General features: G+C 45.7%; 1 protein-coding gene across 1 annotated transcript in view; it reads right to left on the bottom strand.

Moving 5' to 3' along the window:
- Positions 1-226: 226 nt before the first annotated feature.
- The window catches only part of OTOP1 (otopetrin 1), a 60,235-nt gene continuing 37,764 nt past the window's right edge, over positions 227-22,697 (bottom strand). The window contains exons 3-6 of the mRNA XM_037828894.1: positions 19,300-19,358; positions 11,816-11,946; positions 6,501-7,429; positions 227-1,318 (exon numbers count right to left, since the gene is read on the bottom strand). Of these exons, the coding sequence (XP_037684822.1) occupies positions 1,148-1,318; positions 6,501-7,429; positions 11,816-11,946; positions 19,300-19,358 (1,290 nt within the window). The 3' untranslated portion in view covers positions 227-1,147. The remainder of the gene's footprint in view (positions 1,319-6,500; positions 7,430-11,815; positions 11,947-19,299; positions 19,359-22,697) is intronic.

Raw genomic sequence — 22,697 nt, 5'->3', positions numbered from 1 at the left:
GTTTTATTATGATTAAACAATAGTTGCAAAGAGATTATATGCAAAGGTCCCCACGTGTCAATATTCCTCAAGAGCCTTTAAAATATTTACAACCTTTGGACTAGCCAATTCTAAATATAGGAAATGTTTTACAAATACAGTTGTTTTTTGGAAAGTCATTTATAAAAGAAAACTCAACACCCAACAATAGGAAACTAAGTTAATGGTGATACATTCACTTGACAGAATATAATATAGTATTAAAATATTTACCAAGAATGTATAAATCCTTGGAGGAAATGTTTACATCGTTGTTAAGTGAAAAACTGAAACTTGGTCCAGAATTGAATATGCCACATCATAACAAGCAGGTATAACAACAATGACAAAAATAAAAAGAATTTTAGGCACCAATAATGGCTAGAGGAAATACAAGTTGTTAAAAAGTGATTAATTGAACAATGGCATGGTAGGTGAATTTTTCCCTCGCTTCTTCCAAAATTTCCAAATTTTCTACAATAAACATGTATTAATTCATAGTGGGAGAGAAAAGGGTAACATTTATTTTTAAAAAGCTTCAAAATGATCGCAAACAAAACTGCTAAAATTTCAGGTAAGAAATATATTCTTTTTACATTGATCCATACACACATTTCCTTCGAGATGATAAAAATAACGTTCAAAAATTAAATATATTTAGAAATTACAATATAAACCAAACGTGACTGTACCCATTCTATATTTCTCTGTTCTGGGAAGGATGGAACTGAAGGACGATTACTACAAGAAAAAGGTGAACATAGTAATAGGATAAACAACAAATAGAAAATGCCTTTTATGAAAAACAAACTGGATCATTTTTTTTTCCAACCTAGGATCACATTCTTCCAAAACAGAGGCCATCATTTTAGAAGGAGACAATAATTGGCGCTTGATGAGAATTAACTAACGAAGGACAGATCACAGCCACGTGACCAATTTTGATCTAACTTGTTTACCTTCAACAAGAGTGATGGCCAATTCCAAACCACAGGAAACACTATTATCGCAGACAAAGAGCAGCCGTTCTCCTACTTTAAGGCAATATTTGCCCAACCTGGCCGTCCCCAGGTGGCTCCAATGGACTCTCTTGTTAGCTGGCTCCTCCGTCTTTTCTATGGACCCACGTCTATATCTTACAATAGACCTCAAAGAGGGAGGCAGCTGCGTGCATTCGGTAGAAAATGGAGAAAGGCATCGCCAGGTTGACCACAATTATCCAAGGTTCAAAGCCAAAGACGATTTCCTCCAATCCGTTGTCATACTCTGGGCGGCAGCCAAAGGCAGGTGGTATCCAGAGCTACGAGAGAAGAGGAGACAGTCTTCTCGGGCGTGGGTCCTTTCCACCACCACTCCCACAGCTCCAGTGCTGGGGGCCTCCAACCACCTGGGAGGGCCCACACAGATCCCAGGCACCAGGTGAGTTGACCTTGACTCACGGAGAGCCAGAGGGCCACACCTGTCGTGGTGAGAAGACCTCCTGTCCCTACTCAGCGTTTCTCCTCTCCTTGGAGCCCACCAACTCCACTGACCCCACCATGTTCCTTCTCTCCCACCCACCCCCCAGGTAATCAGCCTGAATGAACACTTTTGAAACTGTCCACCTCCCTCCATCCCTACAGCCCTCACCTTGTCTGGGCCTCAGGATCCCCCACCTGCACTGTGACAATGGTCTCCAGATGACTCCACCCCTCCACTGGGTGCCTCCAATCTAGACTCCATGCGGCTGGGAAAATGTTCTTTATAAAGCCTGCATCTGACCTCATTGCCCTCCTGCTTATAATGCACCAGTGGCTTCAAATGCCGCAGGAGAAAATCCAAATTCCCTCAGGGATCTGGCCCCCGTCTACTTCTCCATATTCCCCTCCTTGCGTCCCTCACTCCAGCCTCCCCAGTCAGCAGCCCCCAAAGGCACCTTGCTCTCCTAAGTCTTCAGGGCTTTGCTCCTGCTGCTTTCTCTGTCAGGAGCTCCCCACCTTTCTTCCTCCACTAAATCCTACTTTCTTCCAAGTCCTAAGATACCACCCCTTCCAGGAAGCCTTCCTGGATCTAACAAGCTGGGACAGGACTCCTTCTGTGTTCCCACAGTCCCCTGTGTTTTTGTTTCTTATCACTGCCAGTCTCCCCCATGTCCAGTGGGTTCTGAGAGCAGGCTGGAGGCCCGGGACCCAGCACACAGTAAGGGCTTTGTGAAGATAAGGGAACGGAGGATCTGCAGGGATCCCCATTTCACAGATGGACAGCCTGCGGCTCCGTGTGGAAAAGTAATTCTCCCAAGATCACACGGGTCATCAACAGAACCTCTGGGCTCCCTGTGACTGTGACGTCAGCTTGTCTGCACAGGGCCAGCGAGGCAACAAGGCAGCAGGTGCCGGGGCTGGCTCTGCACCTGTGTCTTCCACCCCTAAGTTCAGTGCCCTTTCCAAACGCCTGTGCGGGGGACACACCCCAGCCCCCTAGGTCAGGGCATCACTGTTTACCTGGTGCTGTCTCACCCTTCACTGTTCAAAGCTGTTTAACCGTTGCTGCTCACCGCCCGCCATAACAACTTTGTTGGCCCAGCTCCCCGGCCACTGCAGAACACCCGAGAGGCCCCAGCCACTTGGTTGCCTTTAGAGCTGCTCAAGAACCAACACTGGTGCTTGGAGATGCATCTCGGAGACGCAGGCCCAGGCCCCGCCCTCATCCCTGCTGAGCCAGGGGAGGGACCCATGCATTGGATTCAGACACTTGATGACTAGTTTAACTCCCCCAGCCTCAGTTTCCTCGTCTGCAAGATGGGAATGCTGACACCTGTCCCAAAGGGCTGTTAGGACAATAACATGAGAACTTAGTTGACAAAACCTAAAGCAATGAACCTATTATTTTTATTGTCCATGGAACCTACCTGCTAATCACTGCCCCACCCCCCTCCATCTCTCTGTCCCTGTTCCTCACCCTTTGCACCCCTTAAATTTCCAGGGCTCCTCTGGGCTCCATCCAAAGCCTGCTTTGCTTTTCACTCCACACCCTCGTTCAACTTTCCCCACTTCCATGGCGTGGTAGGCAGCCTCTCAGGTGACCCCAATGACCAGGCCCCCTGGAAGACACACCTTGTGGGTTCTCTTCACCTTGGGTGGGGACTGCACCTGGTGACCCACTTCCAATGGACAGGAGGTGGCAAAAGTTGTGGGGTGTCACGTCCAAGGTTAGGTCCCCAAAGCACACTGGCTTCCGTCTTGCTCCACTTGCTCGCTCTTAGGAAAGCCGGCCACCACACTGTGGAAAGGCCATGTGACAGGGCACCGAGGGCCCCTCCACCCAGTACCCCACAGAGAACTGAGTCCTGCCAACAGCCATGTGAGTGAGCTTGGAAGCAACCCCCACCCCAATCCAGCCTCGAGATGACTGCGGCCCACCCCATGGCTTGGCCACAACCTGTGCGATCGGCAGAGGCCTCGGCTGAGCCACACCTGGAGCCCTGACCCACAGACACGGCGGCATAATGAATGTTTGTCACGTCCCTAAGTTGTGGGGCAATTTCTTACGCAGCTCCAGGTAGCTGATGCACATTGGTTCCTTAACATCTATGCCGGTCACTCCCCAGTTTTAACTCTACCCAAGGTCACCATAGTTCCCTAAACATCTGTCATCACACCCTTCTTTTATTGTCTCCAGTGCAACGTGTCGTGGACATTCAACATTTCTACCTGCGTCTCAGTTTACCTGGCCATCACGCCACCACCGGCTGATTGCCCCACCTGGAAGTGCACCCAGCCCCCCACCCCCCAGCAGAGCCTCTGTACTGGCTCCTGGTACCTGAGAACAGCAAGACTGTTCCCTCCCCAGCGACTTTGACTCGACATGGAATCAACCACAGGGTTTCAAGGCTCCGGGCCTGGAGAGCTTGAGGCACCTTGAGGCGTCATCCCATGACGTTGTCCGCCCCGGGCTGGCTCCCCAGGGATCTGTGTGCACAGAGTGTGGGGCCACCACGGGGCTGCAGCACAGAGATGGAGGTGAAACGGAGCTCCCATCAGCCTGAGCCCTGGCCCTGGCTTCCGGGTCCAACAGCCTCATTGCCACGTGGGTACCATGATAGGAGCACCCCACCTCACTGCTTTGATTCTGGCCTTTCGAGCAGGGCTATTTTGGAACATGCTGGTCCAGAAAGGCAAGGCAAGTGTTTCAGCCAAAGAAGCAGAAGGGACATGTGTCTTTTCAGAACTTGCTAGAAAGACACATGTTCATATCCCAGGGCACGTACAAAACCGTGTGCTTTAGGGGAGTGCTGGGGCGAATCCTGGCTTCATACGAATGTGAGCTCAACACCCGCCTTAACTGCTAATATCTAGCTCTCCCACCTCACTGCTTAACTCACTTCTTCACTGCTGTGCCCTCAGCTCCTGACACAGTTCCTGGCCCACAGCAGGGGCCCAGTAAATTCTATTAAATAAAAGAAGAGGGTTTGCCCAGAGCCACACTCTCTGAACCCTTCTCCCTTCAGAGCTTCTCATAACTGTCTGCCTTTTGGGAGTGGAACTGAGGCCCCTGTGATCCAAAGCAAGAATCCAGATTTGGTTGGCAGACACATGTCTTTCTGGCTTCATTGGGGCCGGTTTTATGGCCTTCGGGTAATATAAAAAATTGCATCCCCTGGGTACACGCCAACCAAAACCAGGGGGAGGAGGTTCAAAAGCATACAAGCTGAAACAACCCAAATGTCCATCAACAGATCAGTGGGTAAACAAATTGTGGTATGGCCATGCCTTGGAACGTTACTCAGCCATAACAAGGAAAGATGCACCGAAGCATGTTACTACATGGATGAGCCTTGAAAACATTGCGCTAAGTTGAAGAAGCCAGACATAGAGGACCACATGTTGTATGATTCCACTCATATGAAATATCCAAAGTGGGTAAATCTAGAGACAGAAAACAGATTGGAGGCTGCCGGGGGCTGGGGTGGGGAAGGGAATGGGGAGTGACAGCTTAACGGGTAGGGGACTTCCTTTGGGGGTGATGAAAATGTTTGGGTGGTCACACAGCATTGTGAAAGTATGAAGTGCACTGACTTGTTCATTTTTAAATGGTTAATCTTATGTGAATTTCACCTCAATAATATAGTAATAATAAAGCCCACAAGCTGAGGGGAAACACTCAGCAGACTCAACCACATGGAGGCTGGGAGTGGAAAGCTGACTCTACTCGCCAACAGTGGGCAGGCGCCACACCTCCCTGGTCTGGGGTCCCCTCCCCCCATTTCACCGGCCATGGTCCCTACAGAGGTCTCCGTGGTGCCATGGGCTGCTTCCCCTCCTTTTTGCCAAACCCCACTACCCTTCTTCTAGGTGTCTCTAGAAAAATCCCAACAACACACAGTGCTTTTCATTCCTCTTTCTGCTCTCTAGTCCCTCCTTTTCCACCTTGGCGGCTGCAGTGGCCTGGGTTCTGCTCTCCCTGCCTCTGGCCTCCTCCTCTCCATCCTCCCCGCACGCTGCTGCTAGAGTGATCACCCAAAGCACCAGTCTGAGAGCATCCTTCCTTGCCCTCAGCATAGAGCCCAAGCCAGACCCCATCTCACTGGACCCTCGGTCCTATTTTCCACCCTGCTTCTCAGCGTCTCATGTACATACTTTGTGCTAAACCACTTGCTGCCCCCAAATATGCCACAGTGTCTTCTTGCCTCTGTGTCTTTATAAGTCATGCACTCTCCTCCGGAAATGCTTGTCCCTGCCTGGACCACCTGGTGAACTTCCAACCACTCCTTGAGGCCAAGGCAGACAACATTGAGTGACCGGCCCTACCACCTTCTCCTCCCTTGCAGAGTGGCCATGTGACATGGCTCTCACCAGTGAGACTTAAGTAGAATTCTGCTGCCACCAGTCCTTCCCTCTTTCTTCTTGTATTGAACCCTGATGCAATGCCCGGTGCTGCAGCAGCCATCTTATGACCATGTGGCAATGAGCCACAACACCAAGGATGGCAGAGTGGAAATGTGAACAGTGCCTGGATCCTTAATGCCATGGGCAGCTGCCAGGCCAACCCAGAGCAACCAGCCTCCACAATTCTTGAGAAAATCAAAAACTTAAGACTTAAGGTACCAATGGCCATGTTTTCTATTTCCCACACCCTTAATTGATAGCAAGGCTCACCTCAAGCATCGCCTACTCATCAAAGTCCCTCCCTGGATCCATGCTCCTATTACATCTTCCACAGACCCCTGTCCCAGCACTTGCCATACTCATTGTATATTTTTTCCTTGTTTCTGTCCAACCTTTACGAGGAAAGAGATGGATGCTTCTCACGTTTAATTGTCTGCCCAGCCCAGCCCCTGGCACACAGTGGGTACTCAGTAAGTGGGCTCATAGAATAGATCTCTACATTCCAGTCCCCATTTTTACACTTAAAGGACTCTTATTACCAGCTGCCTATATACCTTATTTGAAAAGGCAAGGAAAAATAGATCAATTTAAAGATAAATAAATAACGATGCCGATTACCGAGATATTGCAGAGGAACAAAAAGGCCGCAATGTTCCTCAGGACTCTTCTCTTGGTGTTGCCCTGTAAGAAACGGGGATGGCAGGCCAGGTCTGGGGCCCCCTCGCGGCCCCTCTGCTCTCCCTCCTTGCCGCTGCCTTCTATAGGACGCATGTCTCCATTGAGCACATGCGCCGTCTCCCTGCCCCTGGGCGCCCCATCCCCAGCCACACCCCCGCCCTTGAGGTTGGGGGCAGCAAGGGGCATCGTGTTGCCACCGCACACCGTGACCACCCGGAGAGTCCGGATGTCCTCGGAGCACTTCTCCGGCTCCCGGTGGATGGACTCGATAATGAAGAGGTTCTGGATGTACTTCTCGACGATGCCCAGGATGGAGTAGGGCAGGTTGAACCAGGTGTAGGCAGGGCTGGCTTGAGCACAGAGCATGGCCAAGATGGAGCCCCAGGAGATGAGCCAGGAGCCCGAGGCAGTGCCCACCAAGAGGTCTGCATCCAGTTTGCGGGCCGGGTTTTTGGACTCGTCGAGGGATTGCTCATCCAGCCTGTAAATCCAGGTCCCCACCAGCCCTGCGCCCCCCATGGCCACGAGCAAGGTGATGGCGTACAGGTAGAACATGACAAGGGCCGACTCGCTCTTGGTTTTGGAGCGGCCGATCTGAATCAGGTAGACAGCCACAACCCCGATGGTGGCAGCCAGCGCCGCCAGGCCCAGGGCCGAGCCCACCGTGACCCCGTTAAGCTTGAAGTGTATCTTCTGATGCTGATGGATCTCAACGTGGCGTCCGATGTTCTTCCACAGGACGTAGAGCATCATGGAAGCCAGGATCTGGTACTCTATGTTGAAGGGGTACAGATAGTAGATTCCTTGCGAGATGGTGGAGCAGAGGGCTGGGGGCGTGCAGTTACACTGAGGCGTGTGGTCATCTAAAACTGGGAGGGGTAGATCACAGGGGAGGGCAGTTAGCATGTGCAGGGGAGAAGTGGGGGAGCACCGAGAAACATCTCTACTGTGGAGTCACCTAATTTAAATCTTAATTTCAAAGTTCATTATCAAGTTTAATATCATGGTTAAACTGGCAGTCATAAGTATTTCCAAAAGAGCGTCAATTACATAAATCATATTTTATCCATACATTAGAATATTATGCAGCTATTATTAGAAATGGTATTCTAGAAACTTACTTATTAACATATATTCTAGTTTGCTAATGCTGCCAGAATGCAAAACACCAGAGATGGATTGGCTTTTATAAAGGGGGTTTATTTGGTTACACAATTACAGTCTTAAGGCCATAAAGTGTCCAAGGTAACGCATCAGCAATCGGGTGCCTTCACTGCAGGATGGCCAATGGTGTCCGGAAAACCTCTGTCAGCTGGGAAGGCATGTGGTTGGCATCTGCTCCAAAGTTCTGGTCTCAAAATGGCTTTCCCCCTGGACGTTCCTCTCTAGGCTGCAGTTCCTCAAAAATGTCACTTGTAGTTGCTCCTGGGGCATTTGTCCTGTTTTAGGTTCTCCAGAGCAAAAGTCTGCTTTCAACGGCCATCTTCAAACTGTCTCTCATCTGCAGCTCCTGTGCTTTCTTCAAAGTGTCCCTCTTGGCTCCTCTTCAAAATGTCACTCACAGCTGCACTGAGTTCCTTCTGTTTGTCAGCTCATTTACATGGCTCCAATGATTTAATTCAGATCCACCCTGAATGGGTGGGCCAGCACCTCCATGGAAATTATCCAATCAGAGTCATCACCCACAGTTGAGTGGAGTGCATCTCCATGGAAACACTCAAAGAATTACAATCTAATTAACACTGATAGGTCTGCCCACACAAGATTACATCAAAGATAATGGCATTTAAGGGGACATAATACATTCAAACTGGCACAACATATAAAGGTGTTCACAAGATATTATTGAACAACAAAAAGCAGATTGCTTAAGAGGATATAGAGTATGACTCCATTTTTGTAAATAATAGATATATAGATGATAGGTGATAATGAGTAGATATATAGACAGATAATGAAAATAAATCAGACAGATAAATAGATGATAGAGATGATAAATTAGATAGGTGATAGATGAACGATACACAGACAGATAAATAGATAAATGGAGACATACGGTTAGATAGATGATAGATAGAAAAACAACAGATACATGATGATGATAAATAAACAGATAGACACAGAAATATCTAGAAGGACATAAACTAAAATGTTAATGATAGTTACTCTGGGCAGGAAAATAGCAGGTGATTTTTATTTTTTTATAGATTTTGCTTCTTTGCATTTTTAAATTTTCTGTATGAATATGATTTACATGTGTGATTTTTAAGTTATTTTTAAAAAACTTTGTTGGGGGGAAAATGCCTCTTCTAAACAGCAAAGACTTTCTTCCTAAGAATACTCCATGGTAGCAAGTGTGTACAAGACAAGCATCTTTGAACACCAATGGTGGGAGTGTATGTTTGCATTACCATTCTGCAAGCAACTTGTTAATAATATGAAGAGCCACTTTACAAGAAGGGTATGCTAGTTTTGATATATGTCCTGCCACAAGCCATATTCTTTGATGCAGTCTTGTGGAGGCAGTTGTATTAGTGTTGATTAGATTGGAATCCTTTGAGTGTTTCCATGGAGATGTGACTCAATCAACTGTGAGTGAACGGTTTGATGGGATAATTTCCATGGAGGTGTTACCCCGCCCATTCAGGGTGGGTGTTAATTGGATCACTGGAGTCCTATAAAGGAGTTCACAGACAGAAGGACTCAGAGCAACTGAAAGTGACGTTTTGAAGAGAAGCTGCAGCTAAGAGAGGATAAAACGCCCCAAGAGCAACATTTTGGAGAATGCCATTTTGAAACTAAACCTGGGAGAAAGGAGACACCAGCCACATGCCTTCCACACTAACAGAGGTTTACTGGATGCCATCGGCCATCCTTCAGTGAAGGTAACCTGTTGTTGATGTGTTACCTTGGACACTTTATGGCCTTAAGACTGTAACTTTGTAACCAAATAAACACCCTTTATAAAAGCCAATCCATTTCTGGTGTTTTGCAATCCAGCAGCATTAGGAAAACAGAACACAGGGAAAATGCTAGCAGTGTTAACAAAAAATTATGTAACAGAAGCCTTGAAAAGGATAAAGGTATAGTCTCTGAAACATAATTACAACCAACACTAAGAGACAAGTCAAAAAATGTAATCAAAGCATTAGGTAAAATTGTGTGTGTGTGTGTGTGTGTGTGTGTGTGTGAAAGAGAGAGAAAGAAAGAGAGAGAGGGAGGGAGGGGGAGAGAGAGAGAGAGAGAGGGAGAGAGAGAGAGAGAGAGAAACTCTTCAATATCCAATCTGGAAATTGTTAAGTAAGTTTCAGTAAGCCACACGATGACCATTAAAATTAAAATTATGGTTTAGTTAAATGATATAGGAAAATAAGCATGTTACAATGACAAGTGGAAAAAAGCAAGAACATGTTTTATACTCAGAATCTTTTTAAATGTAGGTCACAACCCAGTTTAGAAGGTAGCAAACAACATTTTTTTACAGAATGAACTCAAACGGGAGGGAAATTTGAGAGAGTCTCTAATATAGTAAGGTTAAGTAATTAAGCATTGTTTCACAACACACACACACACACACACACAAGTGTTGCAATGTAAAACCTATTTCTTATTGTAAGTTGTAGTCCAAAATAAGATTGAAAAGCAGGGAGGGAGGGAAGGAGGGACGGAAGGAAGGAGGGACGGAAGGAAGGAGGGACGGAAGGACAGAGGGATGGAGGGAGGGACGGAGGGAGGGAAAGGGACACCCTACAAGGAAATACTCAATTATTACCAGCATTTAACCATATTTTGGGGTAAGAGATATGGTGAGTATTTTCTTTATGCTTTTGTCATTGTTTTAATTTATGATATGCATGTGCTACTTTTAACATCAGATGGAAAGTTTTTTAGAACACCGTGAAATTTTCCATTCATAAGGAATTTCGCCACCATCCATAACTTCACTCAGTGCCATGCAGAAGACAGAGGAAGAATCAGGAGAAGGCCAGATCAATGGAATGTTAAGAGTTGGAAGAGGAGTTTAAAGTCGAGTCATCTAATCGCACGTTTTCACAGAGGGCCCTGGAGCCATCAGGGTTTGAATCCTGGCTCAATCACTCACCAGCTGTGCGAACTTGGACTAGTTACTTAACTTCTCTGTGGCTTGGTGGCCTCATCCCTGCAAGGAGGCATTGCCTGCCTCGGAGCACAGGTGCAAGAATTAAATGAGCCATGTGAAAAATCTAGAAAGTGGCAGGCACTCAGCAAATGCTCACTAAATGTTCATTTCGGTTGTTGTCATTGTTATTGTTCTTGATCCCCAGCGAGGAAATGGAGGCCCAAAGAGGGGAGTGACCTTCCCAAGAGTGGGCTACGGTTGGGGTGGTGAAGAAACAGAGCGTTTGTCCCCTGACTTCATCATCCCCACCCCAGGGAAAGGAAAATGGGGTTCAAAGCTGCCCCATGACTGGCCTGAGGGTGCACAGTGAGACTAGAATTGTAGCGTGTCGAAGCTGGAAGGGACCTTTGAAAGTCAAGTTCAAGTGCCCTTATTTTACAAATGAGAAAAGGGAGGCTCAGAGGGCGTGAAAGTTCTCCAAAGGTCACACAGCTGGTTAAGTGATGGGAAGATCCAAACATGGGACATCAAGTTCCCAGTGCATGGCCCACATTCCTCTCAACCCAAGCATCCAAATAAAGTGCAATAGATCATAAACACTAAAGATCTTGGGGCAAAAATATAAAGAGTAGAGCCACAGGCTCTCAAATAGGATCCAGGGGGAATAAATGCAGGACAAAATTATAAACCAAGTACAGTTAAATAAAACCTCCAAATGAACTAAGACCAATTAACCACAACCTACCATTAGACCTCTGTGAATTTTTTAGAACTATATGTTTAGTAGAAAGAACTGGTAAGAGGGGCTTAATTAAAAACAAAACCAAAAATAAAACAACAGTCTCCCATGGTTGAAAACAAAGACATTCATTTCATTACCAAACTGGACCATAAGAAATGGTAATCAAATGATAATAACCCTTGGGTCTTACAAGTCCCCGAATCATTGCAGCAACCTTTCATTATGCTCAGCACACACTCTACTTACAGAGGTAGTTTGAGAGACTTAGGCAGTTCTGTAAGATTTTCAACAATAGAGGATTGTCCGGCTGATGCTGAGTCTGCAGGACCCTGCAATTTGTTAGCACCTTCCCCTCCCCCTCCTGGATATGCCCAAGGGGTTCCAACATGGCGGAAGGGCAGCTCCCCCACTCACTTATGGTTATGTTCCCAAAGCCCAGAGTGATGAGCCGCTCCTTGTGCTCGTTGAGCTGGTGCTTTGACTCATTCAGGACGCTGTTGGCCCACAGCAGCAGGTTCGTGAACACTGAGTGGATCAACCCAAACCTGAAAAACACAAGGACCCAGTTTGTGAGCTGTTCACAGGGAGGCCGTGGGAAAGCGTCAAGCCCCATGGGGTGAGACAGAGTACATTTGCGCACACATGCATACATAACACACACTCACACACACACACACGCCTCCCTCTTGGCCATGAGTCTGGTTTAACCTGGCAGCTCAGGCTCTGGATGAGTCTCCTCGATTGGCTGGGAGGGGCAGGTCCATCGGACCTTCCAAAACCACAGTCTTAGCGTTTAAATTTTGAACCTACCAGGACTCAGCCGTTGTCTACGGGACAATAAAGAAATTGGGTCTTGGAAGCAGGGCTATAGGAACTGAATCTTACTAAAAGAAGTCAACACCAACCCTACCGTTCACCAAACCCTTTCAATACCTTCCAGAAGGGAAGAGGAGAGGAGAGGACAGAGCAATGAGGGAAGGGCGACATTGGAAATATAGAAAGTGGGTACAGTTTTACTGTTGTTTGGCCAACCCAATGACCATTGTCCAACTCCCCTCTGCTTTGCTACCTACCACTAAAGACACCGAGACAAGCCAGAGAGTTGCTGCATTCTGGCCAGTGAGATATGAGGTGGAGACTGCTGGTGTTCCAGTTTGCTAATGCTGCTGTTATGCAAAATACCAGAAATGGATTGGCTTTTATAAAGGAGATTTACTAAGTTAAAAATTTACAGTTCTTAAGACCATAAAAGTGTCCAAACTAAAGCATCCACAAAAGGATACCTTCACTGAAGAAATGCCGGTGGTGTCCAGAAAACCTATTAGCTGGAAGGCACATGGCTGATGTCTGCTGATCCCGGGTTGTGTTCCAGTTCCTCTCTCAGCTCCTGTGTGTTCTTGGTTCTTTCTCCCAGGATGTTTCTCTCTAAGTGCCTGGGGTTCCTGTTTAGCATATCCCGGGGCAAACTCTGAGCTTCATCTCTTAGCCAACATTCTTGTGTCTGCATCTCCAAGCATCTCCAAGTGTCACCATCAGTGAGCATCTGGGCCTGTGTGGCTCTTTTTAAAGGACCCCAGTAAACTAATCAAGACCCATGCTGAATGGGCAAGGCCACACTTCCATGGAAATAATTCAATCAGCATTATCACCTACAGTTGGGTGAATCACATCTCCATGGAAACAGTCACTCAAAAGGTTCCAACCTAATCAACACTAATACATCTGCCCCCACAAGACTGCATTAAAGAACATGGCTTTTTCTGGGGGACATAATATATCCAAACCAGCACAGCTGGGTACTACTGGGAAGGCATTTGCTTTCTGGATTAAAGGGGTAAGAATGAGAGGAACCTACTTACTGTCCTCCCCAACCCCTTTAATCTGCCTTGACTGTGGATGTGAAGGCTAGAGTCGTGGCAGCTGTATTGTGACCATGAGGCAATCAGCATGGGCTGAATGGCAGAGTAGAAACAGAAAGCCCACTCTGTGATGCCAATGTTGAGCTGCTGGAGCCTCTGATAGGTTCCAGAACTAGCCCAAGGTCATACATATGTAAGTAGCCAAACAGGGATTTGAAGAATTAGTAAGTGGCAGAGCTATCCTTTTCTGATTCCAGAGCCCTGCTCTTGTCTCTATGCCATGCTGCCTCCTGACAAAGGAGAAAGCAGGAAAGGAGAGGAAGCAGAAGGTGAACACTGAACTCTGGAGAAAAAGGGAGAGTTCTGTGGTAAACGTAGCTCCAGTTGGGTCAGACCCTGTTTCAAAGCTCCAAAGTCTCCCCAGGTGGACAAATTTAAAACATATTGACATCAGGGAGCTTCCAGGGTGATGAACACTGTGCCATGCCTGCAGCAGGTGCAGCAAATACCTCGGGATTTGAGAGAGGCATTCCTGACAACCTTTTGGGGACTGACTGCTCCTAAATGGGAAAGCAGAGACCCAGAAGAAGCATGCCCCCTCCATCACTAACAGTGTGCTAGCCCATTATCTGCCTAAAGGAAAAAACCTTTCACTGCATCCTCAACCCTGACCCTGCCTCTCCCCTAGGTTTTAACCCCAGCTGGCCCCTGTGGGGCTCCTACAAAACCTTTCCTCATTTGAACCCTGGCCTCCTTTAGCAGCTGCGTAACCTGCAGGCACAGCTGGAGAAGGAAGCAGACTCCCAGGGTGTTTGAGTTAGGTGTTTGCCTGCCTGTCTGCCTCTCCCTCACCCAGGGAAAAAGCCAGCCTTCCACACGGCATCTGCAGGTATTGTACAGCGCCTTTGATAAACACAGACAATGCTGTTTGCCTCAGACCGGCTGGCTTTTCTTTTGCTCCTAATGTGCACAGCTCCCCTTTCTTCTTTTCTCTTTCCTGGTTTAGTGGTTTGTCCAATCCCAGAGCCCACTGAGCCCAAGGAGGTAGAGCTGGTGCCGCCCTCGGAGGCAGTCTGCTCCACAATGCCATCTTCAGGTGAGCTGGCAGCTCCTGTCGGTCTGATCTGGAAATTGTCCTTCAAAGGGCAGACGTCATTTCCCCATGCCAAGCTGCCTCTCTCATGCTTGGATCTGCTAATCCCAGACCACAATAAAGGGAAGGCTTCCGTGAGCCATTTCTGATCACAATTTGTTTCTAGCCCTGCTTTCAGAATTACTGTCCCTATAAACCTCACCCTTGGGGAAAGAAAAGGACTCAAACCAGTAGGGAAAATTTGCAGCTCAGGTGAAAACTTCCTTTGCATACTGAAAACATGGAACAATGGAATATTGGCTTGAAAGAACTGAAGAAAGAGTTACCCCATAAGTGGCAAGTTCAGAAGCCTCCATGGCCTGACAGGAAACGCCAATGAATAAAAGGGATCTGGAGTAAGTAATTATGGAGTGGTGGGGACGGTAGCAAACTGAAGGGACAGCCCCCATCTAGAGGGAGCAACCCAGACTCAGCTCTAGCCTTTGTTGCCCTGTGCATTTGGGATTGCCAAATCCTCCATCATTTCTAGAGAAGTCTGTGCCGGTTTGGATATATTGTGTCCCCCAGAAAAGCCATGTTCTTTGATGCAATCTTGTGGGGCAGACTTATTAGTCTCTTGATTAGGGAGGACACTTTTGATTGTTTCCATGGAGATGTAACCCAACTGCGGGTGAGACCTTTGACTGGGTTATTTCCATGGAGATATGGGCCCCGCCCATTCAGGGTGGGTCTTGGTTGGTTCCCTGGAGTATTTAAGAGAGTTCAAGAGCCGACACAGGTGCTGACGCTTGGAGAGGCTTGGAGATGCAGACAGAAGGACATTTCGTGATGCTAAGCTAAGAGACGAAGCCCAGAATTTGCCCTGGAGAAGATAAGAGAGGACCCCCAGATGCTTAGAGAGAAATGCCCTGGGAGAAAGAAGCAAGGATGCACAGGAGCTGAGAGAGAGGAGTGAAAACAGAAGCCCAGAGACATCTTGGACAAAGCCATTTTGAAACACAACCCGGGAGCAAAGGATCAGCAGATGCCAGCCACATGCTTTCCCAGCTGACAGAGGTGTTCCAGATGCCATCAGCCATTCTTCAGTGAAGGTGTCCTCTTATTGATGCCCTAGTCTGGACACTTCTATGGCCTTAGAACTGTAAATCTGTAACCTAATAAATCCACTTTATAAAAGCCAATCCATTTCTGGTATTTTGCATAATGGCAGCATTAGCAAACTGGAACAAAGTCTAAATCTAAAATCGGAAAGTGATTTGAAAATGTTAAACACTCTGCTTTACAAACAAAACATATCTGCAGATGAAATCAAGCTAAATCTGATCTGGTTCAAGCCACTCACCATCCAGCCTAGGAAAATGAGCCCGGAGCTGGAGAGAGACCATTTCCAGCCACTCAGTGTAAGTGGCCGAGGCAGCATTAGGGCCCAGACCCTCTGAGTCCAAAGATCCTGGAGGCAACTTCTGTACTGAAGGCCTAGAGCAGTGCTCTCCAAAAAGATAATGCAAGACATAGATGCAAGCCACATAGGGAATTTTAATTTTCCTAGTAACTACATTTTTTAAAAATAAAAAGGAACAGGTGAAATGAATTTTAATAATATTGTGTTAAACCCAATACATACAATATAATATTGTGTCAACATAAAATCAATTAAAAAAATTATTGAGATATCTTATATTCTTTTATTCTAGTCTCCAAAATTCCGACTGTATTTATACTTACAGTCCATCTCAGTGTGCACTAGGCACAGTTCAAGTGCTCAGTAGCCACATGTGGCTAGCAGCTGCTGTATTGGACAGAGCAGATCTGGAAGACTAAGAGAAGGACCCTTTTCTGCTTGGAGGGACTTAGGCCCAAAAGTCCCAAGGCTAGAATTAAATAAATCACACTAAAGCAAACAGAAAGACTTTCACCCAGAAAATCCAGCTGGTCACTGCCACCTCCACGATGAAGGGAAAATTGCAATGTATTAAAGTCAACACCCAAGTTCCACCCAGGGAGTTTCCTGACCCTGCACATTCACTTCACTTTTCTGAGCCTCATATTGAATGAAGCTTTCTAAATAAATGTTTTTAGATGTAGTTGGCTTATACCGTTGTTCAAGTCCTCTGTTTCCTTATAAATCTCTCTGAATGTTCTATCCAACACTGAAAGTGGTTTATTGGAGTCGCCAACTATTATTGTAAAACTGTCTATTTTTTCCTTCAATTCTGTCAGTGTCTGCTTTCTGTTTTGGGGTCTGTTGTTAGGTGCATATATGTTTACAGTTACATCCTCTTGGTGAATTGACCCATTTAACAATACACAATGACCTTCTTTGTCTCTTCTAACATTTGCTTCACTTCTCTGAACCTCAGTTTCCTCATCTATGAATGGGGAACATGATAATATCTATTGTCCCTAATGGACAGGGATCTTGTGAGAGAGGATTTCGTTAGTAATACATATAAAAGAAAGTGCTTTATAAACGGTAGAGTTAATATGATTCAGCCAGGAATTTCTAGGCATGGAAAAGCTGCTCAAATTGAAAACATCTAGCTCTTCATCCCAGCAATTCTACTTCTAGGAATTTAACCCAAGGAAATAATCAGAGGTATTCAAAAATATTTTTGACTGAAGATGCTCATCATAGCACTATTTATGGTAACAACAAAAATTTTCAGACAAATTCAATGTCCAACAATTGGGTATTAGTTAAATAGACTATGGTAATGAGACACTATGCTATCAGTAAAAATCATATTGTAGAAAAATGCTGATGGGGGAAATGTTACCAACAAAATGACAGGAAAAAGCAGAGCAAGAGGAACAAGGCCACAACTTTAAAAACAAAAAATGATATACCTAGTCATCGAACAAAGACTAGAAGGAAATGTACCAAAATGTTCACAGTCATGGGTAGTGAGATTATGGTGATTTTTCAATTCTACTGTATCCTTACAAATTTTATCAGAAAAAAAAAGTACAATGATTAAAGATAATTCAATGTGGAGTGGATAAAACAAAACCCATGCCTGTGCGAAATGAAATGAAATAGTTTCAGTGACTGAGAGATTTCAAATGGAGTCAGGAGGTCACTCTGGTAGACATTCTTACGTAATATATGGATAGCCCTTTTTAGGTTTTAATGCACTGGAATAGCTAGAAGTAAATACCTGAAACTATCAAACTATAACCCAGTAGCCTTGACTCTTGAAGTCGATTGTTTAACAATGTAGCTTACAGGGAGTGACAGTGAGATTGGGAAAACCTTGTGGATCGTACTCCCTTTATCCAGTGTATGGATGGATGAGTAGGAAATGGGGACAGAAACTAAATGAAAAAAATAGGGTGGGGGTGGAATGATTTGGGTGTTCTTCTTTACTTTTATTTTTTATACTTATTTTCATTTTTTCTGGTTCAAGAAAAGTGTTCAAAAATAGATTGGGGTGATGAATGCACAACTTTATGATGGTACTGTGAATAACTGATTGTACACTTTGGATGATTGTATGGTATGTGAATATATCTCCATAAAATTGAATTAAAAACAAAAAACAAAAAAACCATGCCCTAACAAAAACAGCAGGTTTCACCCTCATGCTGCAAGGCAGCTCTCAGTCTCATGGGTAGATGGACAAGCAGGGAACACACCCCTACCCCTCACTGCCCAGCATATGAAACACGATGAGGGGTCAGGGACCGAAATCTCAGGCCTGCCGCTCCCACTCTGTGACCTTGGGCAGGTATCTTACACTGAGGGAGCCTGTTGCCTCGTCTATTCATGCAGCTAAGAACAGTAACTCTCACAGAGCTCACTAGTGGATTAAATGTGACGATGGATGTGAAAGTCTTTGTCCAGCTCTAAGGGATGATTAAAGGTGTCTTTGTTGGGTCCTTGGGGTTCTGGACCTCATTTGTCCCTGAGGCACCTATTTGACCTCATCTGTCCATTCCCCTCCCCTGAACGGAGCACACCACACCACTCCCTCCTTTGCTCCTCCCCCAGCAGGAGATGTGGCTTCTCTCATTAATGATACTAGGGTCAGAGGTCATTGCCAAGACCAGCACTTGGGGCTGCACAGGGGGTAACACAGGCTTTCCAGTGCACAACTCCAAGGGGCGCCACTCACACAGCCCAGGATACCACAGTTTGTCATCACTGGATATCTCCAACAGGGCCTAGCAGCAAACCTTGCATGCAGTAGGTGCTCAATAAATGCCTAAATGTTTGCTGAAGTTGATCCTTTTTGCATAATGAGGTTGATAAAATTTATTTCTATATAAGGGTCTATTGAAATAGTTCAATTCAGTAGTCACACATAAATCGATCTTTTAAATGCCAATTGTCATTTCAAATGGCATTGGGTAAGTTTTCTGTTCCTCGTTGATATTTCATAAGATGAGGGGGTCTTTCTATATAGCAAACACTGACCCCTTGATTCATCCATATGTATGCACATAGAGCTTTCTAACATGATAATCCTTTGTCCATTGATATAATTCCGTCCATTATCATATAGATTCTTTCCTTTGATCCTTACAGTTACCTGGAGAGAAAGGTGGATGGAGATAGTAAAAAAAAAACCCAGCACTTTTATGGAGTTCTTATGTCCCAGGCACAGGCCACGTACTTTATGCCCTTGACCTCGAAGCATCCTCGGAGGTGGGCTATGTTATTATCACCATTTTACAGACACGGATACTGAGCATCAGAGGGGAGAAGTGTCTAAGATGAAAAGATGAAAGTCAGATCCACATCATCCTACTGCAACAGCTATCTCCAGGAAGGGATCAAAGGCGGAAAGACTTCTCTGGGTCAGGAGTAAGTGCTTTACATTTCGGGACAAAGCAGAGAGTTGGTCTCAGTTTTTATAACTCAAGGCAAGATGGTAGTGACAAGTTTTGTGTGTTTCAAACAAATGCCAAATTTGACATTTAAAGCAATGACCCACTCTTTTTACCTTTCAAGTGTTTTGAAAGACTGGATAATATCCTTTGCATGTCCCCAAAGAAAATATACCTAGATGGAAATAAAGGAAGAAAAGAAAAATGCATCAGTGGGAAAGCTGTCATTAACTATGCAAGCTTGAGAAACTATAAAACTTAAGAAAAAGATGCAGGAAAATGCTGGGGCCATCAGTGACCACCCAACCTCATCTCAGGTGGAAGTGCCAATGAGCTGTAGGATTGGGGCTCCTGGAGCACTGTGGAAAGAGGCTGCGTGAGGTCTCCCTGTTCAGTGAGAAAGGGGGCTGCAATTGACTGGGGATGTCTGCCGTGACACGGTGTGTGGGGAGAGGCAGCCTGCTTATCATAAACTCCTGTTTACCTAAATCAGGTTTCACCTAATTCACTGCACAATTTCTGTATGCCAGTGGCCAGCAACCAACTGTTGAGGGCTTTAAATGAAGAACAGAATGGACCCAAGCTGGTCTTTTATTTCATTCTGTTAACAGGTTCCGCAGGGCCCTGGCTACACAGTCACTGGTAGCATATGGGGCAGGGGCTGAGCAGACTGATGCTGGGATCTGACAGCTATGCAAATCCTGACTCCCTCCTGCCCAGCCACATGGCCCCTCTCGGAGAACATTTCAGAATCTGTTTTCCCATCTGTGAAATGGGGTGAGAGGGAACCTGCCTTGGAAAGTGCTTGAGCAATTAAATGAGATAATCCATGCCAATTACTTAGAACTCCAGAACTCCTGGAGCAAGTTAAGTTCTCAGTAAATGTTCAGTATTGTCAATTTATTCATTGATATTGACTGAACACCTACTCTGGATCAGGCATTATTTGAACTTCTAAAATGTTTGGGGCCTTATTTCAGACATGAACACGTATTGATTTCCTACTAGTGCCCGACTGCTGGCACGTTACAAATTTGTCCCATTTAATCATTTTGCCAGTAACAAGCTATAAAAAGAAAATCAGACACCACCAAATAAAATGTGCTTACACATATTACCTCTCTGGCATTGTTTTGCCTAAAATCAACTCTCCTGCTCTGCAAAACACTTCAAGGGCAGAATTCACAATCACTGCTGTTCTCTTGAGTCACCCAACAACTTAAAAACCAACAGCAGCAACTCCTCAGTAAAGATGACATTCAGCTCAACAACAGGGAAATGGTTAGGTAAACTATTGTTTATCAATGAATGCTACGTTAGACAGCCATTAAATGATGCTTTTTTTATAAAAACTATATACTGTGTGTTATTTGTGGAAAAAAAAACAAAAAAAAAAAATACTACATACTAACAAAATTTTTATGTGATTTCTTAATGAAAAACTCAACAGAAAATTCTGCACCCTCTATGGAAAACTTTGATAAGCATGTACAGTTGAGTCCAAGAAACAAAGGGAATACAACACAAAAAACCAACAACTGATGTTGGTTTCTGTTGATGGGTTTATGGGATCCATTTTTTCCCTCTTTTCCAAAGTTTTCAGTAAAGCTATACTGTATTTTTAAAATAAATACTGCATTTTTAATGAACATTTTTGTACATTCTCCAATCATGTAAAGTAGCAATAGGGGAGGCGGGGCAAGATGGCAGACTGGTGAGCTGTATGTTTTAGTTACTCCTCCAGGAAAGTAGGTAGAAAGCCAGGAACTGCGTGGACTGGACACCACAGAGCAATCTGTCTTTGGGCATACTTCATACAACACTCATGAAAATGTCGAACTGCTGAGATCAGCGAAATCTGTAAGTTTTTGCGGCCAGGGGACCCGCGCCCCTCCCTGCCAGGCTCAGTCCCGAGGGAGGAGGGGCTGTCAGCTCCGGGAAGGAGAAGGGAGAACTGCAGTGGCAGCCCTTATCGGAAACTCATTCTACTGATCCAAACTCCAACCATAGATAGACTGAGACCAGACACCAGAGAATCTGAGAGCAGCCAGCCCAGCAGAGAGGAGACAGGCATAGAGAAAAAAAAACAACACGAAAAACTCCAAAATAAAAGCAGAGGATTTTTGGAGTTCTGGTGAACACAGAAAGGGGAAGGGCGGAGCTCAGGCCTTGAGGCGCATATGCAAATCCCGAAGAAAAGCTGATCTCTCTGCCCTGTGGACCTTTCCTTAATGGCCCTGGTTGCTTTGTCTATTAGCATTTCAATAACCCATTAGATCTCTGAGGAGAGCCCTTTTTTTTTTTTTTTTTTTTTTTAATACTTTTTTCTTTTTCTAAAACAATTACTCTAAGAAGCCCAATACAGAAAGCTTCAAAGACTTTCAATTTGGGCACATCAAATCAAGAGCAGAACTAAGAGAGCTCTGAGACAAAAGGCAATAATCCAGTGGCTGAGAAAATTCACTAAACACCACAACTTCCCAAGAAAAGGGGGGTGTCCGCTCACAGCCATCATCCTGGTGGACAGGAAACACTCCTGCCCATCGCCAGCCCCATAGCCCAGAGCTGCCCCACACAACCCAGTGTGACGGAAGTGCTTCAAATAACAGGCACACACCACAAAACTGGGCGTGGACATTAGCCTTCCCTGCAACCTCAGCTGATTGTCCCAGAGTTGGGAAGGTGGAGCAGTGTGAATTAACAAAGCCCCATTCAGCCATCATTTCAGCAGACTGGGAGCCTCCCTACACAGCCCAGCAGCCCAGAACTGCCCTGGGGGATGGCACTCACCTGTGACATAGCACAGTCATCCCTCAACAGAGGACCCAGGGTGCACGGCCTGGAAGAGGGGCCCACTTGCAAGTCTCAGAAGCCATACGCCAATACCAAGGACTTGTGGGTCAGTGGCAGAGACAAACTGTGACAGGACTGAACTGAAGGATTAGACTATTGCAGCAGCTTTAAAACTCTAGGATCACCAGGGAGATTTGATTGTTAGGTCCACCTCCCCTCCCCGACTGCCCAGAAACACGCCCCACATACAGGGCAGGCAACACCAACTACACACGCAAGCTTGGTACACCAATTGGGCCCCACAAGACTCACTCCCCCACTCACCAAAAAGGCTAAGCAGGGGAGAACTGGCTTGTGGAGAACAGGTGGCTCGTGGATGCCACCTGCTGGTTAGTTAGAGAAAGTGTACTCCACGAAGCTGTAGATCTGATAAATTAGAGATAAGGACTTCAATAGGTCTACAAACCCTAAAAGAACCCTATCAAGTTCAGCAAATGCCACGAGGCCAAAAACAACAGAAAATTATAAAGCATATGAAAAAACCAGCCGATATGGATAACCCAAGCCCAAGCACCCAAATCAAAAGACCAGAAGAGACACAGCACCTAGAGCAGCTACTCAAAGAACTAAAGATGAACAATGAGACCATAGTACGGGATATAAAGGAAATCAAGAAGACTCTAGAACAGCAAAAAAGAAGACATTGCAAGACTAAATAAAA

This window comes from Choloepus didactylus, chromosome 3 (genome assembly GCF_015220235.1).
Source record: "Choloepus didactylus isolate mChoDid1 chromosome 3, mChoDid1.pri, whole genome shotgun sequence".
Taxonomy (NCBI): Eukaryota; Metazoa; Chordata; class Mammalia; order Pilosa; family Megalonychidae; genus Choloepus; species Choloepus didactylus.
This window is presented reverse-complemented; position numbering and strand designations above follow the sequence as displayed.